At 40.0% G+C, this 23651-nt stretch overlaps 1 protein-coding gene across 5 annotated transcripts in view; it reads left to right on the top strand.

The window, feature by feature from the left end:
- Positions 1 to 2571: 2571 nt before the first annotated feature.
- The window catches only part of palm1b (paralemmin 1b), a 33243-nt gene continuing 12163 nt past the window's right edge, over positions 2572 to 23651 (top strand). Inside the window, exons 1-2 of one of the 5 annotated variants that reach the window (XM_088087353.1) lie at positions 2613 to 2648; positions 2866 to 2918. Coding sequence is in view for 1 of the 5 variants with exons in the window: in XM_088087352.1 (XP_087943478.1) it covers positions 2848 to 2918 (71 nt within the window). In the remaining 4 variants the exon portion in view is untranslated. Of the gene's footprint in view, positions 2919 to 4907; positions 5429 to 6056; positions 6185 to 21924; positions 23538 to 23651 lie in introns of those variants that run through there. The other 4 variants (XM_088087352.1, XM_042500950.2, XM_088087354.1 and 1 more) reach the window with 4 other exon arrangements.

Below are 23651 nucleotides of genomic sequence, written 5' to 3'. Positions count from 1 at the left end.
AAAGAAAGAAATCTTTAAATGTTTATCAGAATAGTTGGCAATTAATTTTCAATTATTATTAATCATTGCAGCTGTCCTTGTGTAAATGGTTTGGTAATTTAAAACACTGTATAAAAACACTGAATTTTTTAAAATCTTAGGATTTCTATGCAAATATCTTAATTTGCAAAGGTCTCATAAATGTAGCAAAGTAAAATATTTCCCTCTGAAATGGAGTGAAGTAAAAGTATAAAGTAGCATGAAGAGAAAATACTCAAGTATTAAGTACAAATTCGTACTTAAGTAGAATACTTGAGCAAATGTACTTAGTTACATTCCACCACTGCACATGCATTGCCATGATCGTTATCACACTGCTGCCTCTCTTTGTGTTTGTGAAGGAGAAAACTATTTTCCTTTTGAGATGTTAGTACCAAAACATGTCTGACCCTCATCTGTCAGCAGTGTTTATCATGATGTCATGACACACACAACATAAGACGCTGTTTCTTTTCCACCCCCCTTCTACGTGTATTTGTGTTTGTACGTTGCCTGCTTGGTGATTCTGTGTATGCAAGCGTGTGTGAGTGCTGAGACAGATTTGCAGTTCAAATGGCCAGAGGGAGAGAGAGATGAGAGACGTGATGTGCAGAGAAGTGAGCAGGAGATGCGGAGAAAATGAGGCGTTTGTCTCTCAGGGTGGATTTAAAATCTGTCTTATTCTCCCTCACCAGCTCCCAAATCTGCTCAGCCACTTTCCTGCTTCCACACCTTTCTCCAAGTCCCAAGACAATGCATATGATCTGATCCCTGTCTTTGTCTCTTCTGCACCTTTTCCACTTTTCTGAGAAGCCAGTCGGTGCTTTTCTTTGGTGTGGGGATGACTGCAAGTTTGATTACAGTGGTTGAACTTCCTAAACTAACAAGTTATAATCACACTTTGCTTTCCAGAGAATATCTTTAATATTTTTATTTATTTATTTTGCATGGTTTAAAATATATAAAATAAGAAAAATAAATAAATAAAACAGTACACAGTGCAGGGAGAGGCAAAAAACTAAGTGGGCTTATTTGAAGCCTTCACCCCAAAAAAGGTTAAAGTTTCACAATAAGACACACAAATGTAAACAGACAGAAATTAAAATGCAAAAGTTATGGCAAACCAATAGCACAACATACATATATGAGAAAAATAGCTATAACAACAATTAAAAATTCAGAAGGTAGAAAAATGTAAATATATAATGTGTTTTTAAAAATCTATGTAAGCATGTGTGTGATGTGTCTATGTGTGTGTATGTGTGTGAGTGTAGGACGAGTGTGTGTTTGAACCTTGTTTTTGAGTTGTTTTGCCCTGTTGGTCTACTTTTCTCCACAGTGACGAGGACGTACAAAGATGTCAAAATGTTCACTATAGTGTGCCTAGATGAACTCCCATGCTCCATGTTAACAGGTGAGGCTACACTTCATTGAATTTAAGCAACCAAATATGCATTGAATCGATGTTTCAGATGAGAGAAAGTTTACATGATTTTAGAGGAATTTTATGTTAAAAACAAAACAATTAGTACAGACTAATGCTAAATATCATATTATATTGTATTCAGTATTACAGTCAAAAGGGTTAATTTATGGAACAATGTCTGATGAATTTTAAAGTGTTTTTTAAAAAAAAACATATCAAAGGGATATGAGTTGGTAGAACAGAGAGGGGAACTGGCAGAGTGAGACAGGGTACAAGATAGGTAGGTTGCTTTTGATAGTGTGACTTTGTTTTTTGTTTTGATGTGTTTTCTTTGTGTGTGTGTGTGTGTGTGTGTGTGTGTGTGTGTGTGTGTGTGTGTGTGTGTGTGTTCGTTTATTTGTGTTCTTGTTTTGTCCTGACTTTCATTTTTTATTTGATCAATGTGTGTATTTTGAATGCTGGGACAGAAAATGGGAATATTCATGTTTAAAATGGAAGGAATTGTGTTTTTTATAAGTATTTACCTCCTCCTGTACTCATTTTCAGACATAAAAAAATATGTTGTTTACTAAATATGTCTGATGAGTATTCTGGTGTTGTTTTCCTCCTTATATTTTTATTTTCCCATTTTATTTTGCATGTTGGAAATAAAGATCTAAAACTAAAATAAAAAAATAAACTATTAGATAATTTGCAGTTGAAAAGACATATAGAAACAAAGATTAAAAAAATAAAATAAAAACTAAACTATGATATGATTTGCAGTTGAAAAGACATATTTACTGGGTTTAAAAGAACTATTTAACTTCTTGAAAGATGACCTTTTCATATAACAAGGCTGTCTGTGCAGTAGAAAGACATAAATACTTTTGAAATTGGCACTACATAACCAGAGAAAAAAGAGCTGTGGCATTTGGCTTCGCTCAAGAGGTTGAAAACCTACAACTACCAGAATGCACTTCACTACAACAGACCAATAACCGCTCCCCCTGGTGGGTGCTGCGTTCCATTGCAAGTCGGAAGTCGGTAATTCCGGGTCGGATTTTGCGACTTCCGATCTGGATTCGTTCGTGCATCTGCTGATGTAGGTAGTTAACAGAGACAGGAGGAGTAGGTGGCGACTACATGCCTACTTTGAAACACAAATCAACAGAGTGGAAATGGAAACGCCATTGCGAAGTTTTTATAGCACTTCTCACAACATGTAAGTTAAACTGACCACCAGGTAATTCTGCTCTCCTTTCACTGCACGCTGCCATATTGTGACGTCAATACTACCGGTTCAGTCTCCATGGAAATTGACCGAGTGTTCGACTTAGAATCCGGACTCGAATGGTCCTTCCATCGCACGTTTCCAAGTCGGAGGTCGTTTTATGTTTTTCGGAGCACAGTGGGATTAAAGCATGGCTGTTTTGACACAGGAAACAACATGGCAGCTGGCTGGCAACAAAGGCCCTCAAACTTCAGTCAAATGGTAAGTTTAATCTTTATTAAAACGTCTGAGGTGAGAAATAGACAACACACTGACAGAAGCTTGGTTCATGTTTGATCAGCACTGCTTAGTTTTGCAGTTTTTCATCTGGTCTGTCATGTTGTGCATATGAAAATGCGGAAGTACAATCTGTAGTTTTAGTTTTAGTGTAGAGCATGAGTGTAAAGAGCCAGAGAGCTGTGTATCTGAGCTGAGAGAGAAGTTAACCACATTTCATTTACACATACTACCCACATTGTTATGGTAAAAAAGCTGGTTAAAATCAGTTAAGTATACTTTTCAGATTAGTTGAATGATGACTTTTGCTGAAATGTTGTTAAAACTGCTGGAAAAGTAATCTACTTGGCTAAAAAAAAAAACTTTTCACTTTTAATCATGTTTTGTCCGGTTTTAATGTAGACATATAAATGTTTGTTTTTTTAAATCGGCAGTTCATCAAATCATTGTTTATTGGAACATGACCTCTAAAACCTATTTCCTTAACTCGCTTCTTACTGTGAGAGATGAGGTCCTGCATGGACATACAGTTTCTGTTAGAACAGTTTGGGTTATTTCACATGAGAGATTTCTATAATTGTGTTTTTGTCTGTGCTCTTCTCATTGAAGTGGGTGAGGCTTATCTGGGATCCAAAACAAGATGAAAAAATGTGCACTAATTTAAATTTAGCAACATTTAATCTGATCTGAAAATCTGATGAAAACAAATATGATTAAACCACCCTCACACGGTCCTGATGAAGCACATGTACTTTTATGTGACAGATTTCAGATTTTAGTTGGGAGAAAAAAAAAAACATTCCTAATCTTATCTGAGTTTTTGAATGTTAAACTCTTAAGAAATAACTTATAAGAATTGTTGTTGTTTTTTTTTTTTTATTTAATTTTGCAAACGTAGAAATACATTTTTAATGTCTTAAAGAAATTCTTAAAATATAAACCAAGGTTTTCAAAGGTTTTTGGCATGGATGGATTACTATAAGAGCCTACCAGCCACAGAAACTCATAAAAACGATGCATAACGACTACAAAGAGATGCAAACAACAATAAAAGAGGCAAAAACCCCACCAAATCTCTGTGTCTTGCTGCTGTGTAGGCGAGGTGGAGAGACTTTTTGCATATCTGTGCCCAGGTGTCCATTGTCTCTTGATCTGCCCATGATTTTTAGTAATCATTGACTCAGAGGAATATGCACCTGAGACATTCAATTTACTGCACTGTGCATGAAAACATTTCCTTTTTTTATGAAAAACAATAACTCTACAACATCAACTACATTAAATGAACAATGATTTGATTTTTTTGAAATAAAAACATACTTCAAAAATAAATAACAAAAAAACCTTTTGTGACAATGTTAAATTTGTCCCTTAGTGTAGCATTTAAACTCAGTTGCCAGTCCATTAGGTATAGGCATGCAGTCTAATACAACAGTCCTGACTCATGTCACTTTATACATGTTGATGTTAAAAATAAAACTTAATCTTGGTCTAACTATCACCAGTAATTACTCAGAAACCTGCAATGACGAGAAAACATGTCTGAAACACGAGCACCACCTGCTGGATGTTTGCTGCAGGTGCAACATATTTTGGTTGATTTGGGATGCAGATGTGACTGAATAATTTGGGTCACGCACAAGCAGGCGAATCCAAAATAAATGCATATGTCATCATTTACTATCACTGTGTTTTATTTTTTTCTCTCGACTCGTTGAAAATTTGAGTCCATTATCGGACAGACCCAGCTCAAAATCACAGCTCCAGGCCGTGAAGCCATTCAGAGCCTGAGGTTATTTATGTAACAGAATGAAGACACATCTTGAAGTCTCGCCATTGAGCTTTTTCGCCGCTAGATGGAGAAGTGGGGCAGGAAAAAAATGCAAGAATGGTGCTTTCTTTTCTGATAACAGAACTGGATTTGATCCCAAATTTAGGCTGCACGTACGCGGCTCCTCTGCAGCCCTAAAGCAGGCTGCCTGCTTCCTCGGACGTCATATGATAAGGCTGGAGGAGAGCCAGCAAGCAGGGCCCCCGTTTGGAGAGGAGGACCCATATCTCCGTCAACGCGCGCAGCCAGGGCCCCCTTTATCTCCACAAGGCGGGGAGGCGTATCCTTTTCCCCTCTCTCCCCACTCCCCTCCACATACCACTCCGACTCTCTCTCTCTGTACACTAACTAGACTTCAACCTGCTTCAGACGACGCCCCTCCGCCCATGACATTCAGTCCGTCGTGCGTCTTTTTCGCTCCAGAGGAAACCATCGGGGTCTTATTATTATTATTATTATTATTATTACAGTGCGCGCTCGGGCTGCTAGCGGCATCACCTCGGCAATAACAGAAGGGGTGCCAGCCAGAAACAGAAGAGGAGGAGGAGGAGGAGGAGGAGGAGAAGGAGGAGAGGAAGGGGGTGTTAGAGTATTCGGCTCAGAAATAAACAAGAAGACACCCTGTTTGGAAGACGTCCGTGGCGGGAAAGGGATCTGCAACTGAGTAAGTCGTGATTTACAGTGTGCGGTGTGTTTTTGTGGCTGACCTGCTTTTGGTGGCGCAATATTTAAGCTTGCAGCCCGGTAGCATCCTTTAGAGTCAGGCAGGAGGGATGACAGAGGGATGGAGATGGAGAAAATAAAAAATCATTAACATTTTGGCAGTGAATGCCTTGGTGTAAACATTGCGCAAAGGTTCACCGCGGCGCAGCATCTTTAAAGGGACATATTTGAAATGAAAGTATTTTTTGGAGGTGAAAAAATAGCTGCATGATCATGTCATGTCAACAGCCCTTATTAGACACCCAGAGGCCCTCTTTACTGTACTCTCAAGCTACGATAGGCCGACAGGTGTAACGGGACGACATGTTTACATATGCGTTTGATGATCCATCATGTCATATCGATCTGTTTTGCGAGGCTGGGTTTTTTGCCACGATGGTGGATTTCCAGTGGCGCCAGTCGTCACTGCATGGGTGAGAGATGCTGAGAGAGACGCTGTGGAGGAGAGGACAGTCACAGGGTATTCTGTGGTGTGTTGTGATGTGAGCAGTCTGCTCCAACATGGCGCGCATGAGCTGCAAAAACCTTGGCCATTACATACTCCTGTCTGGAATTCACACCGTGCAGCGGTGCAGGCAGCAGTCGGTGGTTTTTTAGGAGCGCAGAGAGTCTGTTCATCTCCAGCTGAATGAGCTGCGATTAATTCCAGCTCAGGTTGCCACTGGTGATACACTCCTCTGTCCTCTCAGAGTATCACGTAAGCTTGTGTGTGTGCTCCTCTGTTTCTATTCCAGTCTCTGAATAGCAAACATTTTACTCTGTTTTCTTGTTTGATCGCAGCAGGTGACACCAGACAAAGAGTGTGTTTTTGTTTGGTCTTGTGTCCATTGTTTCTGTTGGGTTTCTGTCCCTGTGAACAGAAGTCACAACATCTTTGTTGACGAGAAGTTCACGGTGACAGCACAGAGTCTGTAAACATCACACACCCATTTTTATTTCTAAGAGATTCATTCCTCGAAGGACTGGCAGGGCACCAAATCTTTGCTTTATGTGTCTAAATAGCTGCAGTGACACCTGTTTTATTGACTCTTCTTCCATGACAGTTTCATCCGACTTTAAAGGAACAGTGTGTTGGATTTAGGGGATTTAGTGACATCTATGGGTGAGGACTGCAGATTGCAACCAGCTGAAACTTCTCCTGGTTAGAATTCCTCCGGTTTTCATCGTTCAGGTTTTACCAGGAGCCCATTTATCTGCAGAGGTCTCTTCCTTTCCAAAAACATTCATACCCAGTGATTTAAACCAGTTAAAACACTGAAAAAGCAGTTTAACATTACAAATCAGAGTTCCTCCTTTGCTGTTTGACATGCTGGACACAGGAAGCTTGCCAACCATGTGCTGATGTGCACTCAACTTTTTCTTTGATGACTTAAGATCGAGACATTCGGGAGGTTTTTACCGTGAGCTGAGTTATCCACAGAGGCTTCTTCCTCTCCAGAGCAAACAGATGTGGTGATTAAAACTGTAGAAACACTGAATAAAGTCGTTTTACGTTAAACAAAATCAGCAATTTTTCTGACACAGTGGTCACACAGGGACTTCTAACTTAGTTTGCTGACGTGAAAACTTAAATGAACTATCTAGAGCACTTGGTTTGTGCGTTCTGGGCTATTAGAAACATAGAAGTGCAACATGGTGTTGTCATTGTAAAGTAATGGCAACACAATGATTCTTATTTTCAGGTGATTTAAACACTAAAGAAAATACATTTTATTATATTATACTCCATTTCTGCCAATAGATCCCTCTAAATCCTACACACTGGACCTTTAAGTAAGAGATCTCGTCCATTTGTCATCTCAGCCCAGGTATGGAGATGCTTGTTGGTATTGAGAAGTGATTTCAAGTCCTGTAAGGGTCAAGACATATGCAAAGAATGATATGTTTTTGTGCTTTAAAAACTTTTGGGGGGGTCTCTTTAAGAAAAAAATAGGCATGTACAGCTTTCCTTAAAGATATGCTATGCAGATATTTCCTTAAAAAAAAAACCAACATATATACTCATTCAGTAGTAATCTTTCTTAGTCATCACTTATGACCCACTTGTCTGGTGGTGTATTTTCTGCAGAGACTCTGCACTCAGCCTGTGTTTTCTTATACTCTTCTTGTTTAGTGAGGTGAAACAGCCAACGAGGGTGAATCTAGGGTTGGCTTTTACTTTCATTTTCACTTGCAAGCATGTTTATAATAGTAACCGACAATCTTGCTCAGTATACTTTGAAATCTTGGAAATCTAACTAAAATTGTTCAAAATAGGATCAAAACGACAGTCACAGTGTGTTGGCTTTCTTTGGATCACAACCTGTCGTCTTAGATCATGTACATGAGTATTCATTGCCCATCACAATGTAAATTTGTCCTTGTTTATAACTTAAACCAAATACACACAAATACAAAATGCAGATTTCTGAGCACAGAAATGAAAGCACCTAAATTACATAACGAGTCCTTTAAGAGTCACCGTGAAAGAGAATTGGGATCACAATATCAGCAGCACCTCTGCGCGCTGTTTGTTGTCCGTTCTGTTGTTTCATTGTATGAGTGAGACATGTTAAGCCTGCTGTAGGCCTCAGCCTGGCTGTGTGTGAGCTGAGGGTCTATATCCGGTCGGGTGCTCTGTGTTGTGTCAGCGACTGGCAGTAGAGCTGACAGCACTTGTCTTGTCCACCCAGTCATCATGTGGCTTTATGACTCTGGACAGCCGCATTTGTGTGTGTCAGGTTTTTGTGTGCTTATAGGTCTGTGTGTGTGTGTGTTTGTGAATGTGCAGCTTTTGTGTTTTAGCCTTTCTTTGCATGTATGTCAGAAAAAAGATGGATGAGGTTTTTGTTTGTGTGTGTGTGTGTGTGTGTGTGTGTGTGTGTGTGTGTGTGTTGTCGACTGTCGATTGTCTCCTGGCCTGGCAGGCTGGGCGCTGGGATGGATCTGTTTTCACCAATTTAGATAGGGAAAATGGGGTGGTTACCGGAAGGTCATTCGTCCTAACCTCAGGCTGTCAATGACAAATGAGGACGAGTATCACTCTTTACTAGCAACAAACTGCAGTCAAAAGTGCCCTACAGTGAACTCTGCCCAACCGAAATCCTCAGTGGGAAAAAACTGGTCATACTGAACCAATACTAAGAGTAAGTGTGAAACTGTTATCATAAAGAGCACACTCATTTACGCTTCATTTCCACTGCATGGTTCGCTAATCTCAACTCAGCTTTGGTCCCAGTTCCTTTTCTCTATTTCATTCCCCACTGCAGATAGTACACCCTCAGAGTAGGTGTGATTCTTAGCTGATTTCCATAGCGACGCTGTGTTAAAGTGCTGTGACATCATCTTCGATGCAACACTTACTGAATCCTTTCGTCGGCAACCAACCAGAAGAGAATGTTTGCAGTGAGTCAACTGTACGCCATATTTTTTTAGGCTGCCAGTTTTTAGAATCTGTGAATATTGATGTCACTATTGATGGTAGCTTGGTGGGTTTGTGTTGCATGTCCCGTGTCCAGCAAGTAACGGTCATAGTGACAGTTCTCTACAAGCCTCCAAGGACAGTGCTGGGCTTTGAAGCCAATTTGACATGGTGGCCAAACTGTGGAATTACAGCCTTTTGCCATGTGATGCGATTGGGTCCAAAAATACTTTTTCCCATATTAGATTGTGAAAGAGATGTATAGAAATGAGTCGATACGTTATTTTGAGTGTCACAACCCCTTATCGGATTAGAGCCATTCAGTCCAGTAACATTTAGAAAGTCTAGAAGAATCCTTCAACATCAACCAAACAGAGGAACATCTGCACTTCTTAAACTGCATGATGTAGTGTACATTCTGTACAGTGTACTTTTGCAGGCTGCCATTTTTAAATCTGGGTCAAGTGTATAAAATAATTGTAGCCTATTGATGGTAGCTTGGTTATTTAAACACGGCAGAGTTGAGTAGAATGTCCCTTGTCATGCAAATGATGATTCTGGTGACGAATCTCTGACCAATTTGTAGTCTGCAGTGTTTTAACTTCAACTTCTAGTATCAGCCTAGCTCGCTTTGAATCTCAACTGAGGTGGTAGTAAAGAGGTACAAGGCACTATCCACAACTTTTGCAAATGTAAAACCAGAAAAGGGCGTGTTGAGTTGAGCCGTGCAGTACCATGCAGTGGAAATGTGACATAACTGTCCCCATAAACACAGCTTAAAGGGACATATAAGCTTTTTTTTGCGACTAGCTGGTGAACACAGTGCAGTATTTAGCAGCTTAAAGTCAAATGTCTCTCCTTTAGTGGAGACCAAAAGAGAAAGAAAAGACTGAATATTTGACTTGCATCTGTCAGGTCAGAAACCCATCTCAAGACCAGTGCTGAAGTTGCTCCAAATATTCTGGATGTGTAACTAAGCAACTGTTTGCTCACATGTTCATCATATCAACTTGTATTAAAAGGTGATAAGTGTGTCATGTTGTGCAGCTTGTTTTCACTGCCCCTAAGTCACCCAAGAAAGCAGTTAATTCAGGTTTAATGAAAATGCAAGGGGGTTAAAGGTAACCTCTACACTAGAAGTGACAGCATAACATCTAACATTTTGCTTTTAACATAGCTCTACCACCGCTAATGCATGACAGCAATTTGCAAGCATCTCAGTGGCAAAACTGGTTGGTTCAACATCATTACCAGCTGATAGCAGGCCCCTCACGAGTTCACTTCCTGCCCTGAGTGAGTTGCCCTAGAGTGATAGATATTGCTAATTATGTTAAATGACCTTGCTTTCATTAAGAAGCCATTTATGCAGCGGGTATAAAATCACATCAGCATGGTAGTCCAGGAAAATGAAAGTCATGCATTACAGCAGCTCTTACAGTCCCTGTTTTGTGCTGAAACATGGTGCTGTAGGGAAGGAGAGGAAGTAGGAGTGAAAGCTTGCTCAGCATGTGCACAGATAAGGAGTAACATCTGGGCAGATAGTAGAGATGTGAGATATTATTTGATAACGCAATGCAATCCACCTTGCCCTTTCTGCCTCAGTTTTTTTTTCTCTTTCTATTAATCACTGCCTTCTCTTTTCCTCCTGGATAGTCACTTTTTCTGACTCTCTTTTCTCTGACTATCTCTCATTACAGCCCCCCCCCCCTGCTGCTTTGTCATGACAGATAAGGCGAGAAAGGATTTGTTTTTTTCACTCTCTTCCCAGCAGAGTCTGTCTTCTGATAGACTGTCATTTTTAGCCACTAAGTCACTTTTAATCTCAGAAAGAAATGTGCTCAGCAGTACGAGTTTGTGCATCTCCGTGCATGTCATGCGCCCCTTTGGAAACACATGCACACTCATGCGCTCATATGACGATCATCAGTGATGTTGCGAAGATAATATCAAAAGCGCTATTGATAAAGAAGAATTCATCCATCTTTCTGCACTCCAGATAACCTGAAACTAATGCCACACACACATTCACATCTGGTTTCAGGGGAAGGAGGAGAATGAATAGTCAGTCTTGTCCCCTCATAAATGAAGACCAGTCTTTCATAACCCCTGCAGAGATTGGACAGGGTGATATTGGACAAACATACTTAGCATAAACAATTCCCGAACCTCTTGAGAGCCTTGAGTGGGGATTGGGATCTTGCCATAAGGGAAGGCACCTATTTGGCCTAATGGTTCCTGTGTTAACGTTGAGAGGCGGCTCCAGTAATGCAACTCCATAGGCTTCCGGATATAGTGAGTTTTCTGATTGACCAGAGAGCACACCGACTGTCTGTGAAAGCCATGCAGTCAGCAGGTCATGTTGATGCTAATGCAGGGACATTGTTCCTGCAAAAAGATGCAGCTGAAGGAAAAAGTCCATAATTAGAACCACCAACCTATTTACTCATCAACTTCCTGACATACGTTTAGGTCAGCTAGAGACACAAATAGGCATTTGTACAATTTCTGTGCAACATTTTTGTAAACTACCAACAATCCTAATGTGCTATGCATGGGTCAGGACATTTGGTATTCACCCAAGAATTTTATTGCAATGCCTACGTTCAAATTAAAGCATGTGAGAACGCTCCTACAAGGGATACATTGTCACAATGCTTGCCTCAGTTAAAGGGATACAACTCCGAGTTTCAACCAGCTTTGTATTAAAATAGTGTGGGTAGCATGTGTGGATGAACTGTGTTAAACTTCCCTCCATCTGAGCAGTGCCTGGTTATCCGTCCTCCCACCCAGCTAAACATCGTAAATTACATCATTTTGCTGGTTCCTGGGCTGATGCTGGAACTACAGGCTGTACTTACGCATTTTCATATTGCCTGCCACCGTGGACACATAAAGTATTGAACTGGATCAAGTCAGAGTTGAACTGAAACCCAAAACAGTTAAACTAGTCAGTGCTGATCGTATATCAGTCAAGATTATGTTACTGCACTGCCCATTTTTCTTCTAATATGTTTTCATAAACACATTTTAGTGCCTGTTTAGCTGTAATTGCAAGAGTCTGTGAACAGGAAGTGCACACCAGCCATACTGCTTGCTGTTTTCTATCTCTTGAGCAAAAGCACCCCTTTTCCATGTTTTCTCTGGTCATGCAGCACCAATTTCAAAAGTATTTGTGTCTTTCTGCTGTATAATAGGCCTAGTTTTATGTGAAAACTCTCTTTTTATCAGTGAAATACTTACTTATGGCTGCTGTTGGCGAATATTTTAATTGACAATTAATTTGTTGATTGCTTTCTCAATTAATTGATCAGCTGTTTGGTCTATAAAAATCATAATGATTAAAACAATGGTAGTGCTTCCCAAAGCCCAAGATTATGTCCTCGAATGTCTTGTTTTGTCAACAATCCAAAGATATTCAGTTAACTGTCATCAAGGAGTAACAAAACCAGAAAACATTTAAGAAGAAACCAGAGAATTTTTAGCTTACGAGTTACCATTATCAAATTAGTTAATGATTAATTTTATATTTGCCAAGTAATCGATTAATTGTTGCAGCTCTTGATTCAGATGTGTTTATTCTTTCCCACTCTGCCTCTCAGACACACTTCTACACACTCTCAGACACACTTCTCCTTCCCCCGGTCCCTTCATTGCTGTTTGTCTACCTGTCTACCAGATGTCCTCAGACTTTTAAACCTGTCCCAGTCACCTGCCTCCCACATCCAGCCACTCCCTCTTGCCCCGCCATAACCCCTTTCCTGCTCACCTGTTCCCCATTTCCCTCATCAGCATCTACACCAGCCCATTTCCACCCACATTTTGCCAGATTGTTTAATTTGTATCTGCCCTGTTGTTTCAGCTGTTATTCTTCCTGCCTGATCCATACACTGATGATTCTCTGCCTACCTCCTTTAGATAAGTTTGCCTGTTTTGATTGTCTTCCTGGTTTTGACCCATGTCTGTCTTGTCACTCAAGTGAACTCTCTGAAATCTCAGCTTGTGGTGCCTGGCAGTCATTACACACACTGTAAGGATCCAGTTGCTATTGTGTGTTTATTTAATACTGTACCAGCCATCTGCATGGGTTTCTGTGGTAACAACACAGGCATCGGTAACAATGTAGCTATGCTGGTGACCTGCAATGTGAAAGCATGTGAAAAGGAGGCCATCATTTTTGCCGTCCTAACAATTGCTCTTTTAAGTCACCAGCAGAACTTCTTCACTGGCATCTGTCCACAGACTGTTGCTCTGCTATTAGCAACAGAGCCCAGATTCCACTCTGCACTTTTGTAACTCTGGATTTTATGTCTTTATTTTGTGTCACGCAGTAAGGGACTCAAAAGACACTTTGAAATCAGATTTAAGCACCCAGAGCAACTTGACTGAGACGCATCTGTAGAAATTGGATTGGAATTTGCGTTTAGTTTGGATCTGATTTGCAAAACTTACACTACGTGTGTGTGGGGTTTTTTTGCTGTATATGCCAAAAGAATGGATTTGGGCTACCAGTCAAAACAACGCCTCTGTTCTGAAGTGACTTGTTGAAAGCTTTGTAGAAAGGCTGCCATTAATTATTTTCGTCAGTTAAACTTCCAGTTATTTTCGCAAATTAACTGATAAATCATTTGATCTATGAAATGTCAGATAACAAGTTTAGAGCCTAAAATGCCAATGGAAACAGAAAGGAAGCGCTAAAACAACTGGTCATGTTGTCTGTGGTCTGCACTGATGCTGTACCTCTAGCTCGCCTTAGTTTGTGGTCTTGGTTGTGCTGTTGCTGTGATCCTGTCTGAGGCTGCGCCTGTGTCGTGGGGATTGGTTGCTTATAAGCCGTGATCCTGCTCGACACGACCCTCTTCTGCAACATGACATGCTATCATAGAGTGCATTTAGTAATTTTACGTCATCACTATTGTATTGTATATGATGTGCTTTTGTTACCATTGTTGCTGTGCTTCTCTCCCTCTCTCTCCCCCTCTCTCTTTCTCTTTCCTCTTTGTCCTTACTGTAATTTAATTGTTATTTACGACATCTATTGCATGTCTGTCCATCCTGGAAGAGGGTGATGTGAGGGTCTGAGGGCAGAGGGATGTCGTATGCTGTAAAGCCCTCTAAGGCGAGCTGTGTTTTGTGATAACGGGCTTTATAAATAAAATTGAATTGAACTGAATGGTTTGCTGCTTGGCAGGCATCCTGCACAGGTGACATGCCATCCACTGTTCCCACCACCTCCCGTCAGCTAATATATTTTATCACTTTACAAATGTTAATACATATGAAATGTCCAAAAAAATCTTTTCTAACAGCTGTGTAATGTTGCTATAACCAAATCTTTAACCATGGTGACGAGCTGTCAGTTTATGTCAACTTCTCCTCTTGTGTCCAGAAGCTCTCAAATTTCTGCTTCTGTTGTCTTTGTAGTGACTTTTCTCACTACCTACTAAAAATATGCAGCTTGTAAATCAGAACAGATTGTTTACCAGGTGGGGAGCTAAAAGGCTTTTACATCACACTCAGCCATGGTGGTTGTCGCTTCACTCTTTTGCCTAAATTTGGATTTTCTCCACAGTGAACCAAACACCAGCCTTTGAAACATCCCAACACAGACTATCTGTGGCATCAGAGACGCCATGTACTTTGTCCAGTCTACAGGCTGAACCTGTGTTCCGACCTGCAGTGGCTGTAATCAAAACTCAGCAATCAATAAAGTGTCACAAGAGCTGTAGACTGGGCGTGCATTTGCTGGATGTATAAAAATTAACAAGCAAACACCACGGCTGAACAGATTCGCAGTGTAAAGGTTTTATGTTGTGGAAGTAATGAAGGGCAAGTGAAGAAATGAGGCGAGACGATGAGGAGGGGTCCAGGGGGGCAGAGACACAGGGTGGGGACATCGTCTTAGGTCAGTGTTTTGAGGGGATGCACAAGAGGCAAAACAGTTTTTTGAAGGCAAGTGAGAACTGGGGCAGAGGTTTTTAGTCATGTTAGGAACTTTTAAGGTAGATAGAGGTAATTGCAGAGGTATACTTTCATAGTGAACGGTTGAGCAGTTTCTGTAATCCCCTTACTCCATGCAAATTTGCGTTTCCATGGATAGCAAAGGAATGACCCGCCCTACTCTGCCTCTGACCGGCCAGTACTTGTTTTCATTGTTGGTTGGATCCGTCAAGTTTAGGTTTTATGAGGTGTGAGATTGGTTTGGGTCGGGGTAAGCCAATCAGAGTCAGAGTAAGGCAGAGTAGGGCTGGTCATTCCCTTGTTTGCTCCACTACACTTTTCAGATTTGGAAGAACATAAGTCCAAAAATTACACAATCAAGGCCACTTTCCATAGCAATTGCTCAGGAGCCCTCAGGTGAGAAATTAAGTAAGATTTTAACAATATTAGATTTGCATACGAATAGTTAATTTTGAATGACAAGACAAAAAAGTTTACAGGATTCACAAGCAGCATCCTCTAAACAGACGAGCGAGTAGTTCATGAGCAGACGCCCACTGAGCCAAAGAACAAGTGCAGTGTTAGATATTCACTTTTTGTCCACCTGCCACTGCGGCTGTTGGATTTCACAATCTACCAGACACTTAATAGATTACTGCTGTTTTTACATCTGATGAGTTCAGCAAATCTAGCAGCCACTTGCATATTTTACCAGCATTTGGCTGGTGGCTGGTGCTAATTTCCAACCCTGAATGAGTGAAAGCTGCTGCTCAGTGTCAGACTTTTTCTGTAAGCTTGTTGGATGCTGTGAGGGTTTGGAAAAAGAGTTGTTCATAAGTCGGTTTGCTAGTGGTGGATGAACACCATGATCTTTTTTAAACTTTCTTATTTTTTCTTTCTTTTAAATTCACCTTTATATGATTCTGTGTCCCTGTCTAAATTCTGAGGTTTTTGCAGGTCCTTGAACGCAGCGCAAGAAGGTCATTAGCCATTAGCCTGGGCTCGAAGACAGCAAACATTTGGGGTTGCACATAAAGGCTGTATACAAACAGGACAGAAACACTGTTTATCAATTTGATATGTTATCAATATTGTGATATGTGACTAGATATCGTCATAGATTAAAGACTGTATTATAGTAAAATTATGTAATTTTTTTTAAACTTAGCAAATTGTTCTAGCTGTTCTTTTATTTACCTTTATCCACTTAGTCATTATATTGACATTAATGAGGATAATTTATCAAAAATCTTATTGTGTGCATATTTTGTGAAGCACCCATAGTCTACCCCCCGATATTGTTGCAATACCAATATCAAGGTTTGGACAAAAATATTGTGATGTCTAACTTAACTTAAGATAGAAACTACAGTAAATGTCAGAATCTCTTGGCCTCTGCTTCTTTATTCTGTCTGTTGGGAAATCCCCAACATTATAAGTGCATTAAAAACCACAGGACAACTTCCTTAAATAGTTAATCTTTGTTAATTGAAGCTATTAACTTCATAGAATTTTTTGACACAGATTCCAAAATCCCAGAATATTGGCTCCAGCGTTAGTGACCAGCTCTCACTGCTTTCTGACCTCTTCATCACACCCCACGTGTCTCAGTCTCTGTGTGGCTTCTCATTTGTCTTCTCCACATGGACATTTCACAGTATGTCACTCTGCTCTGTACTGACAGAGCTGTTGTTTATGGGTGACCTCTCGGGATAGGGAAAGGAGTTTCACCCTCTGACCCCTGGAATACTAACATGTGACCTCAGCGGACTTCCTCCAGTTTTTGTTGGCACCGGACTGTTTATGTTTGGCAGAATTTTGCCTCGGATAGAAGGATGCAGAGCTGAATGTGTGGTGGTGGCAAAGTTGTAGTGTGTGTGCTGGCCTGGGACGTGTGTGTGTGTTGTGTGTGTTGTTGGGGCAGAAAGGCAGAGAGGAGTATTGTTGTCCCTGTGCTCTTTTGGCCTGGAGGAAGGAAACTGTGGAAGTGAGGAGTAGAAAGAAGGAGAAAGAAGTACCACTCCAACTGAGTGTGAAGGGGGTTTGAGATTAGTTTCCTTTTCCAGACTCTCTCAGTTTTGTAACGCATGACCTGGGTCATCAAGCTCAAGAGTCATTCTCACAGACATCATTCTTCCTGAGGAGGGAACATTTTTGTGCCAGACAGTGCTATTTTGTGCATACTTTGGTGTGTGTGTCTACAAGCTTTTGCCACTCTAGATTAGCCAGAAATTACTATCTTGTTCACTCCTGGGATTTCTTTAGATTTTAAGTAATAGCAAGTAATTAGTAGTGAAGGTTTTTTCTTTGACCTCTATTTTCTCATTTTTCTGCCTCTAAATTCCGTCTGATTTCTACACAGGAATTTGTGTGTGTGCGTGCGTGTGTTTGTGTGTGTTTTCGAAATTTCATTATGGCTGCGCAATATCAGTTAAAAGGTTTTTGCTGCTATGAATTAACACTTGAGCGAACACGTTTCCCTCTCACAAGGCAAGAAGAGCTCCCTAAAAATAACAAAGTTATTAGAATGTGCATCATGCCAGTGTTGTAAAACTGGAACCATTAGAGGCTATTTTCAAGGTAATTTGTCGCAATTTGTAACAAGTGTAAAATTAGTTTGATTCCTAAGTGTTTTTCTTTTTTTTTGGCTTCTAGTCTCCTCTGCTTGTTTGGCTTATCATACGGCTGTTAATCTGACTGTAAAATATTGTCTCTGTTCTCTGATCGGAAAGCAAGAAAGTTTCCAGTCGGCCAACAAGCTTCCAACAGTTCTTCATGTACTGTATATGTGCAGGAATATTTCAGAGTAGGGTTCTTCATTATGTAAGTCTGTTGAAATACAGTCATTTTTCACTTTAAAGGAGAAGGCTGACAATATCCTATATGATTGCAGTGTCTTATTTCCCATAAAAAGAACAAAATCAACAATGTCTGTCTTAAAACACAGTTTAGTTTATAACTATTCTCATGAAAATGTTTCTTTTTTTCATTCATTTTTTCACGTTTTTCTTAATGCCATTTTTGTTAATCCAGCTAAAGGGCATCCCATATGGTTGCAATGTTGTAAGTGTTAGATCCGTTCAGACATTGTGCATTGAAGTGTTTACTATATAATGAAGCACAGATGCTATAAAAACAAGCTTTTAAAAAAATCAGTGCCTCTGAATGCGTGGGATCACAATCAGTTTGTTGTGGTGTCCAATTCCAGGTTGTTGTGGTGTTTAAGATAATCTGAGATTAGTGATGATGACACCTGGTGTAATCTGTTACTATTGCAGACAAATACCTCGATGGGTGGCCGGTGGCTGTCCCAGAGTCACACAGTGTGACTCGTCTCATGTACAGATCAGTACAGAGTGTGCAGGCTGATCTTTTTACTCCCAGTATGTGTAGCGTGAATAATGAATACAGCGTCTCTGAACGTCTTCTCAGAGCATGTTAGAGCAGAGATACTCAACTTGCTTTACTTTGGGGCCACTTTTGCAACATGACAGGAGGCCCAGTAACAGCAGCCCTGTACATGTTTTTAGGGATTTCTGGACATATCCAGTATTTTAGGAAATTTCTCGAGTATTAGGACATTTTGGGGTTTTCGGATATTTCTAGGATTTTAGGATGGTTAGGATTTTAGAACATTTGGGGAAGTTTCTAGTATTTGGACCTTTCTTGGATTTTAGGATGTTTCTAGGATTGTAGCACATTGTAGCACATTTGTAGGATTTTAGGGCATGTCTTGGAATTCAGGATGTTTCTAATATTTTAACACGTTTCTAGGATTTTAGTGAGTTTCTACAATTGAAGTAAAATTCTCTGATTTTAGGAAATATAGGATTTTGGGAAGTTTCTAGGATTTTAAGACATTTGGATTTCAAGCTATTTGGGCCAGATTTGGCCCATGGGCTGTAAAGTGAGTATCACTCTGTCAGGGCAATTGGCTGCAACAAATTACCTTCACAAAAACAAGCTTTTAAAAGTTTCAAAAGTCATGGTTTTTTTTTTACAGCAAGTGCAACGATTTTGTACGATGAAAGGTGAAAACATGACGCTATAATAAACCCAAAACCAGCAGTGTTGTAGGAAGGGCTCTGTCTAATTTGGGCATGGTGCGTCCTGCCAATGCTGTGGAAGGAAAATAATGTCCTCTCACCTTGGAAGGGTGGGCTTTGGGTCATCATGATATCCCAAAACAAAGATGCTCAGCAGGATTATCATTCATTTAGCTCCATGAGCATTAAGGTAATCACTTTTAGGGCATTTCAGTCCCAATAGAGTGTGTGTAAAGTGACTGCTGGTGCCAGAGGACCATGATGCTATTAGAAGAGGATGCTGGTGCTCTATGCCGGCAGTTAATGTGTTCCTGGAAATGCTACAGCAGCAGTGCACTCAACAGGGAATAGGGCTGGTCATTAGTCCGTTTCCTTGACTTCTAGTCTCCGTGCACCTGCTTTGACATATTGATAAAAACATCCCTGGTTTCAATTTGTTTTCAAGTTGGCTCAGACAGCTTCCTTTCTCTGTTCTCTCTGACTAAAAATGTTGATTTATTATTTTAATTTGTCTCTTTCTGCCGGCCTCCCTGGCTGTCCCCTTTTCTCAGCCATAAATGTAATTACTCCTCTAACCATGCCACAAAGATGCCTGTCTTTGTGTCTGCTTTCCTTTCTCCTTGTTTGTCCATTATTTATGAGAGAGGCTGCAGGATGCCAGCTCTAGATGTTCCTACATGGTGGACATATTCTTTCCAATACAGCTTAAAAATTCATTACAGCTGTTGCCTAGAGGTTAAAGAAGCAGGACAAGTATTAAAATACAAGTTTGAATGGTGGAATAAGCTTTGAAATCTGAGCATATAACTCCCAAGTGGTCCGATGGACATCTGTTGTTAACTTTGGCTTGAACTGGATAGTTTTGATGGATTTTCCACTGTCTCTGAGGGTTGATTGTTATCTGTTAGGCCTGAGTATAAAAACTGTAGCACCAAAACCAGCATTGGTCACATTCTTGCAAACTTATTTTTAACGGATAATTCCTCGTTTTAATTCTGAAGAGCTGCAGACTGTGACTATTTAGTCTCATTTTGCAACCATACTATTATTATATGAACTGGAGAGCTGCTAGTTTCCAGCTTACAAAGAATGAATCATCATGTTTAGTGGTGCTGCACTAACAGTCTAATGTAATGATTGGTAGTGGTGGTAGTGTGTGCGATGAGGCTTTGTGTTTTTCCATCTGCAGAGCTCCAATCACGACTATTTAGTTGCATATCGCGACCCTGGAGCACCATTGTGCCTTGGAAATCTTTGCAATATATGACTGGATAGCTGTAGTTTGTTTCCAGCCTGCAGTGGATGAATCCTCATTCTGCGGTTACAGTTTACCTTTCTGCTAGTACTAACATCCAACTGTTGACCAGAAGCTTCAAGTCCACCACAAAAACATCAACACTTCCAGCCCAGGATGAGCCAGGTTCTTCAAAATAAAAGAACCATGTATTCCACTTAAGTGTAATTAGAACAATGCTTTAAATAACTTGACTAGAAAAGTACTTTATTTAACTTTATACTTTACTTTAACATTATAAACAGTATTTTATTAAACTTTATTATAACGGTAGTTCATATGACTTAATTTTATGACAGTAGCTACTTTTTTTGTAAATGTAGTTCATTTAATAGTTTTGTATTTTAGTAGTTTACGGTAGTTGAGATGAGATTTCAAAATATCGCGATATAGCCTAAAAATATTGGGATATTATATTAAAGCCATATTGCCCAGTCCTACCTCTTCGTCTTGCATCACTGGGGGTCTGAATTGTTTGTTGACAGTCGTCAACCTCAAGAAGACAGCCACATGGTCTCCTCTCTCGAACACGGGCAGCGCTGTTCTACAGCCACATGGTTACTGCACTGGGATGTTTTGTGTGCAAATGTTTGCTAGTAAACTTTCGGGGCACAAATTGGGATTTAAGCAGGTTTATCACGGGGAAAAAGTGTAGTGCATTTTATCAGAACTGATGTATCCAACAGAGGTGATTAGCATTAATATAAAAACATGTCAATCATTTTGTCTGCACTAAAGTCCCCATGCAGTTTTGTCATAGTTACACTGTGGGTGTGTTCTGCCTCATCTCCCCTGATGTTTGTGGTGACCTTTTCTCAGGTCAGGATGGTCAGCCGGTGCTTCCAGGCCTCCGTCATTCCACTGATGAACTGATCCAGATGAGTCCCCACGATGCTCAGTCAGCTCACTGCCCTGCTTCCGCTGTAACCTCAGGGTTGGGAAGGGACCGAGATTGAGTGAAAAAAATAAGTTATGAAACGCTTGGCATAAACAGCACCTGACTGAAAGTCTTACCATCCTAATTTTCTTTTGAATTTGGACCTTTTTCTTGTTATGGATTAGTGACTTTTGACAGTGTTGGCTTCCCTTATTAGTCCTGATTTTACTCAGTGCATCTCCAGATGTTTTCCTGTTTGTGCTGGATCAATGGGAAAGGTGAAATTTTGAAAGAATGTGTCTAGACAGGACAATATTTGTGTGTGTTTATGTGTGAGGTTGATCAGATGATTGTGGTTGTGCTTTTCTCCAAAGATTCTCCATGTGACGGTGATGTGGTTTTGTAGAAGAGCAGAGAGCAGTGTGGTGTTTGAATATACTTGTGCCAGAAGTGTGTGCATGAACGATACAGAGTGTCCTTCCAAAACACACCCCAGAGGGTTTTTTGTAAGTCCTACGGCTTGTGTGATTGGACAGCAAGCATGACAGGAAATGTATGCTGCTTTATGTTTTGATAGGAGTCAGCGTTGTGGCATTTGCATACCTTTGTGTGGAAAATAAAAAGTGAACCAACGAGGCAACCCTGCAGCAAGGGCAAGATAGGAGGCATTCTCTCTATTGATATGCTCTCAATTCAAGCTTTATGAGTATTCACTCGAGAAATGATGCAAGCAAATTTACAGTGACAGTGGGTGTCCTGGCCACTCGTCAGGAGGAGTGACACGATCAAACAGTTTTAACACATTTTACTGGCACTGGAGAGGGGTGGGAGGGAAGTTATGTAGAGTCGTTGTGTCATAGCTCTTTTGTAAGAGTTTGTTTTGGACCAGTGCAGAAAAATCAGAATCCCATATGTGTTGTGAATCAGTTTCAGTTTTGGCTGGAAAAGACTCACTGCTGCTGACTGTGAGTGCTTCATTCACCTCCTCCAATCTGTAGAAAGCACTTATTTTGGGCTTCATTGCTCATCACATTCCAGCCACACTGTTTCACAAAGGTTCTTGCTACTGTATAGAGTTGCGACAGTTAGTTGATTAATCAATCAGTTGATCAACTGAAAAATAATCAGCAACTATTTTGACAACCAATTAATCATTAGTAATAGTAGTAAGGTAATTTTTCTTGCAAATCAAATGGCAAAAAATCATGTTTGCAGCCTCTCAAATATAGAGTTTCTTGGCTTTATAAGTTACTAAGCTAAATATCTTTGGGATTCGGACTGGCAAAAATAAATTGTCTTAGATTTTGAGAAAAAGTGATTCAGATTTAGACAACTTTATTAATCCCACAAGGGGCAGTTTGCTTGAACAGCTTGCTGTGTACACATCCAGTAACATGCACACACATTAATAGAAAGTAGTGATAAATAAAAATAAAGATAATAAAGAAATAAAGATAATAAAGAACAGGAACAGGAAATGTTTTAGCCAGCTAACAAATATCATGTTTAGTAGGAAAAGGTTACATTACACATATACATACATGTATTATGCAGTGTATTTAGGCAACTAACGTCTATTAATGTAACAATAAGTTTCTCAATTACTAGTTTAGTCTATGAAATTTCAAACAATCATAAAAAATGCTCATCACAATTTCCCAGAGCTCAAAGAAACATCTGAAAAAAGCTTCTTTTCTCCGACAGTCAACCCAAAGACTGTAATACATTTATTACATCATATAGGATTATAAATGACAAAGAAAAGCAGGAAATTCTCACATTTAAGAAGCCGGAACCAGCTAATTTTTTGTCATTTTTGCTTGAAACATAACTAAAACTATTAATTGATTATTTAAAAAATAGCAATTTATTTTATTTTGATTAATTAATTGACCTATTGTTGCAGCTCTAAGTGTCTTAGACTTAGTATCGTATCCACAAACCCTAACCCTAAAACCCCAGGCCAACCATTGAGAAGACATTGCCCTAAATTCCTATCTTCAAAGTCAAAATGAAAATAACACCCCTGGAAATACCTTCCTACCCAACAAAAGTGAACATTGGTTCCTTATACTGGAATGTCATTTCAAATGGTTTGATAATCCCTATTATAAATACATCTTCTCTTTTTACAATTGATGTCACAGGTCATGAGCAACTTTCTACTCTGAAGAGATAATGTCAGTCATTAACTAGAGCAAAAAGATATATAAAACTGGATTATTATGTATGATTTTTGAGGAAGCACGTAACTATGATACCTTTATCCTGTCTGTGTGAAGCAACAGCCGCACTCTCTCTACTCTTGCTTCAGCTCTGCTTCCGTCCATCCTCCATCCCAGAGCTCTGGTCTGGAACCCATTAGAGCAGGAATCTCCAGCAGCGCCCTGCTAGCACATTAGCATGCCTTCACTGACTCTCCCTGACAGGAAAGGGACACTGATTTAGTGCAGGCAGACAGATATTTAACCTCAGTCACCGGGAAGTCTTTGGAAGGTAAATGGCTGCTGAGAGAATGCGAGGAAAGTTGTTTGTCACTGTGTGTCATGTCTGATGTTAGTGGTCATGTGTGATTATAACTCTCTCTCTGTTTGTCTCTGTCTTTCTTTG

This window comes from Plectropomus leopardus, chromosome 14, assembly GCF_026936395.1.
Source record: "Plectropomus leopardus strain MGB_pleo_1.0 chromosome 14, ASM2693639v1, whole genome shotgun sequence".
Classification (NCBI taxonomy): Eukaryota; Metazoa; Chordata; class Actinopteri; order Perciformes; family Serranidae; genus Plectropomus; species Plectropomus leopardus.
The sequence above is the reverse complement of the archived record's forward strand: the minus strand, read 5'-3'. Positions and strand labels throughout refer to the sequence as shown.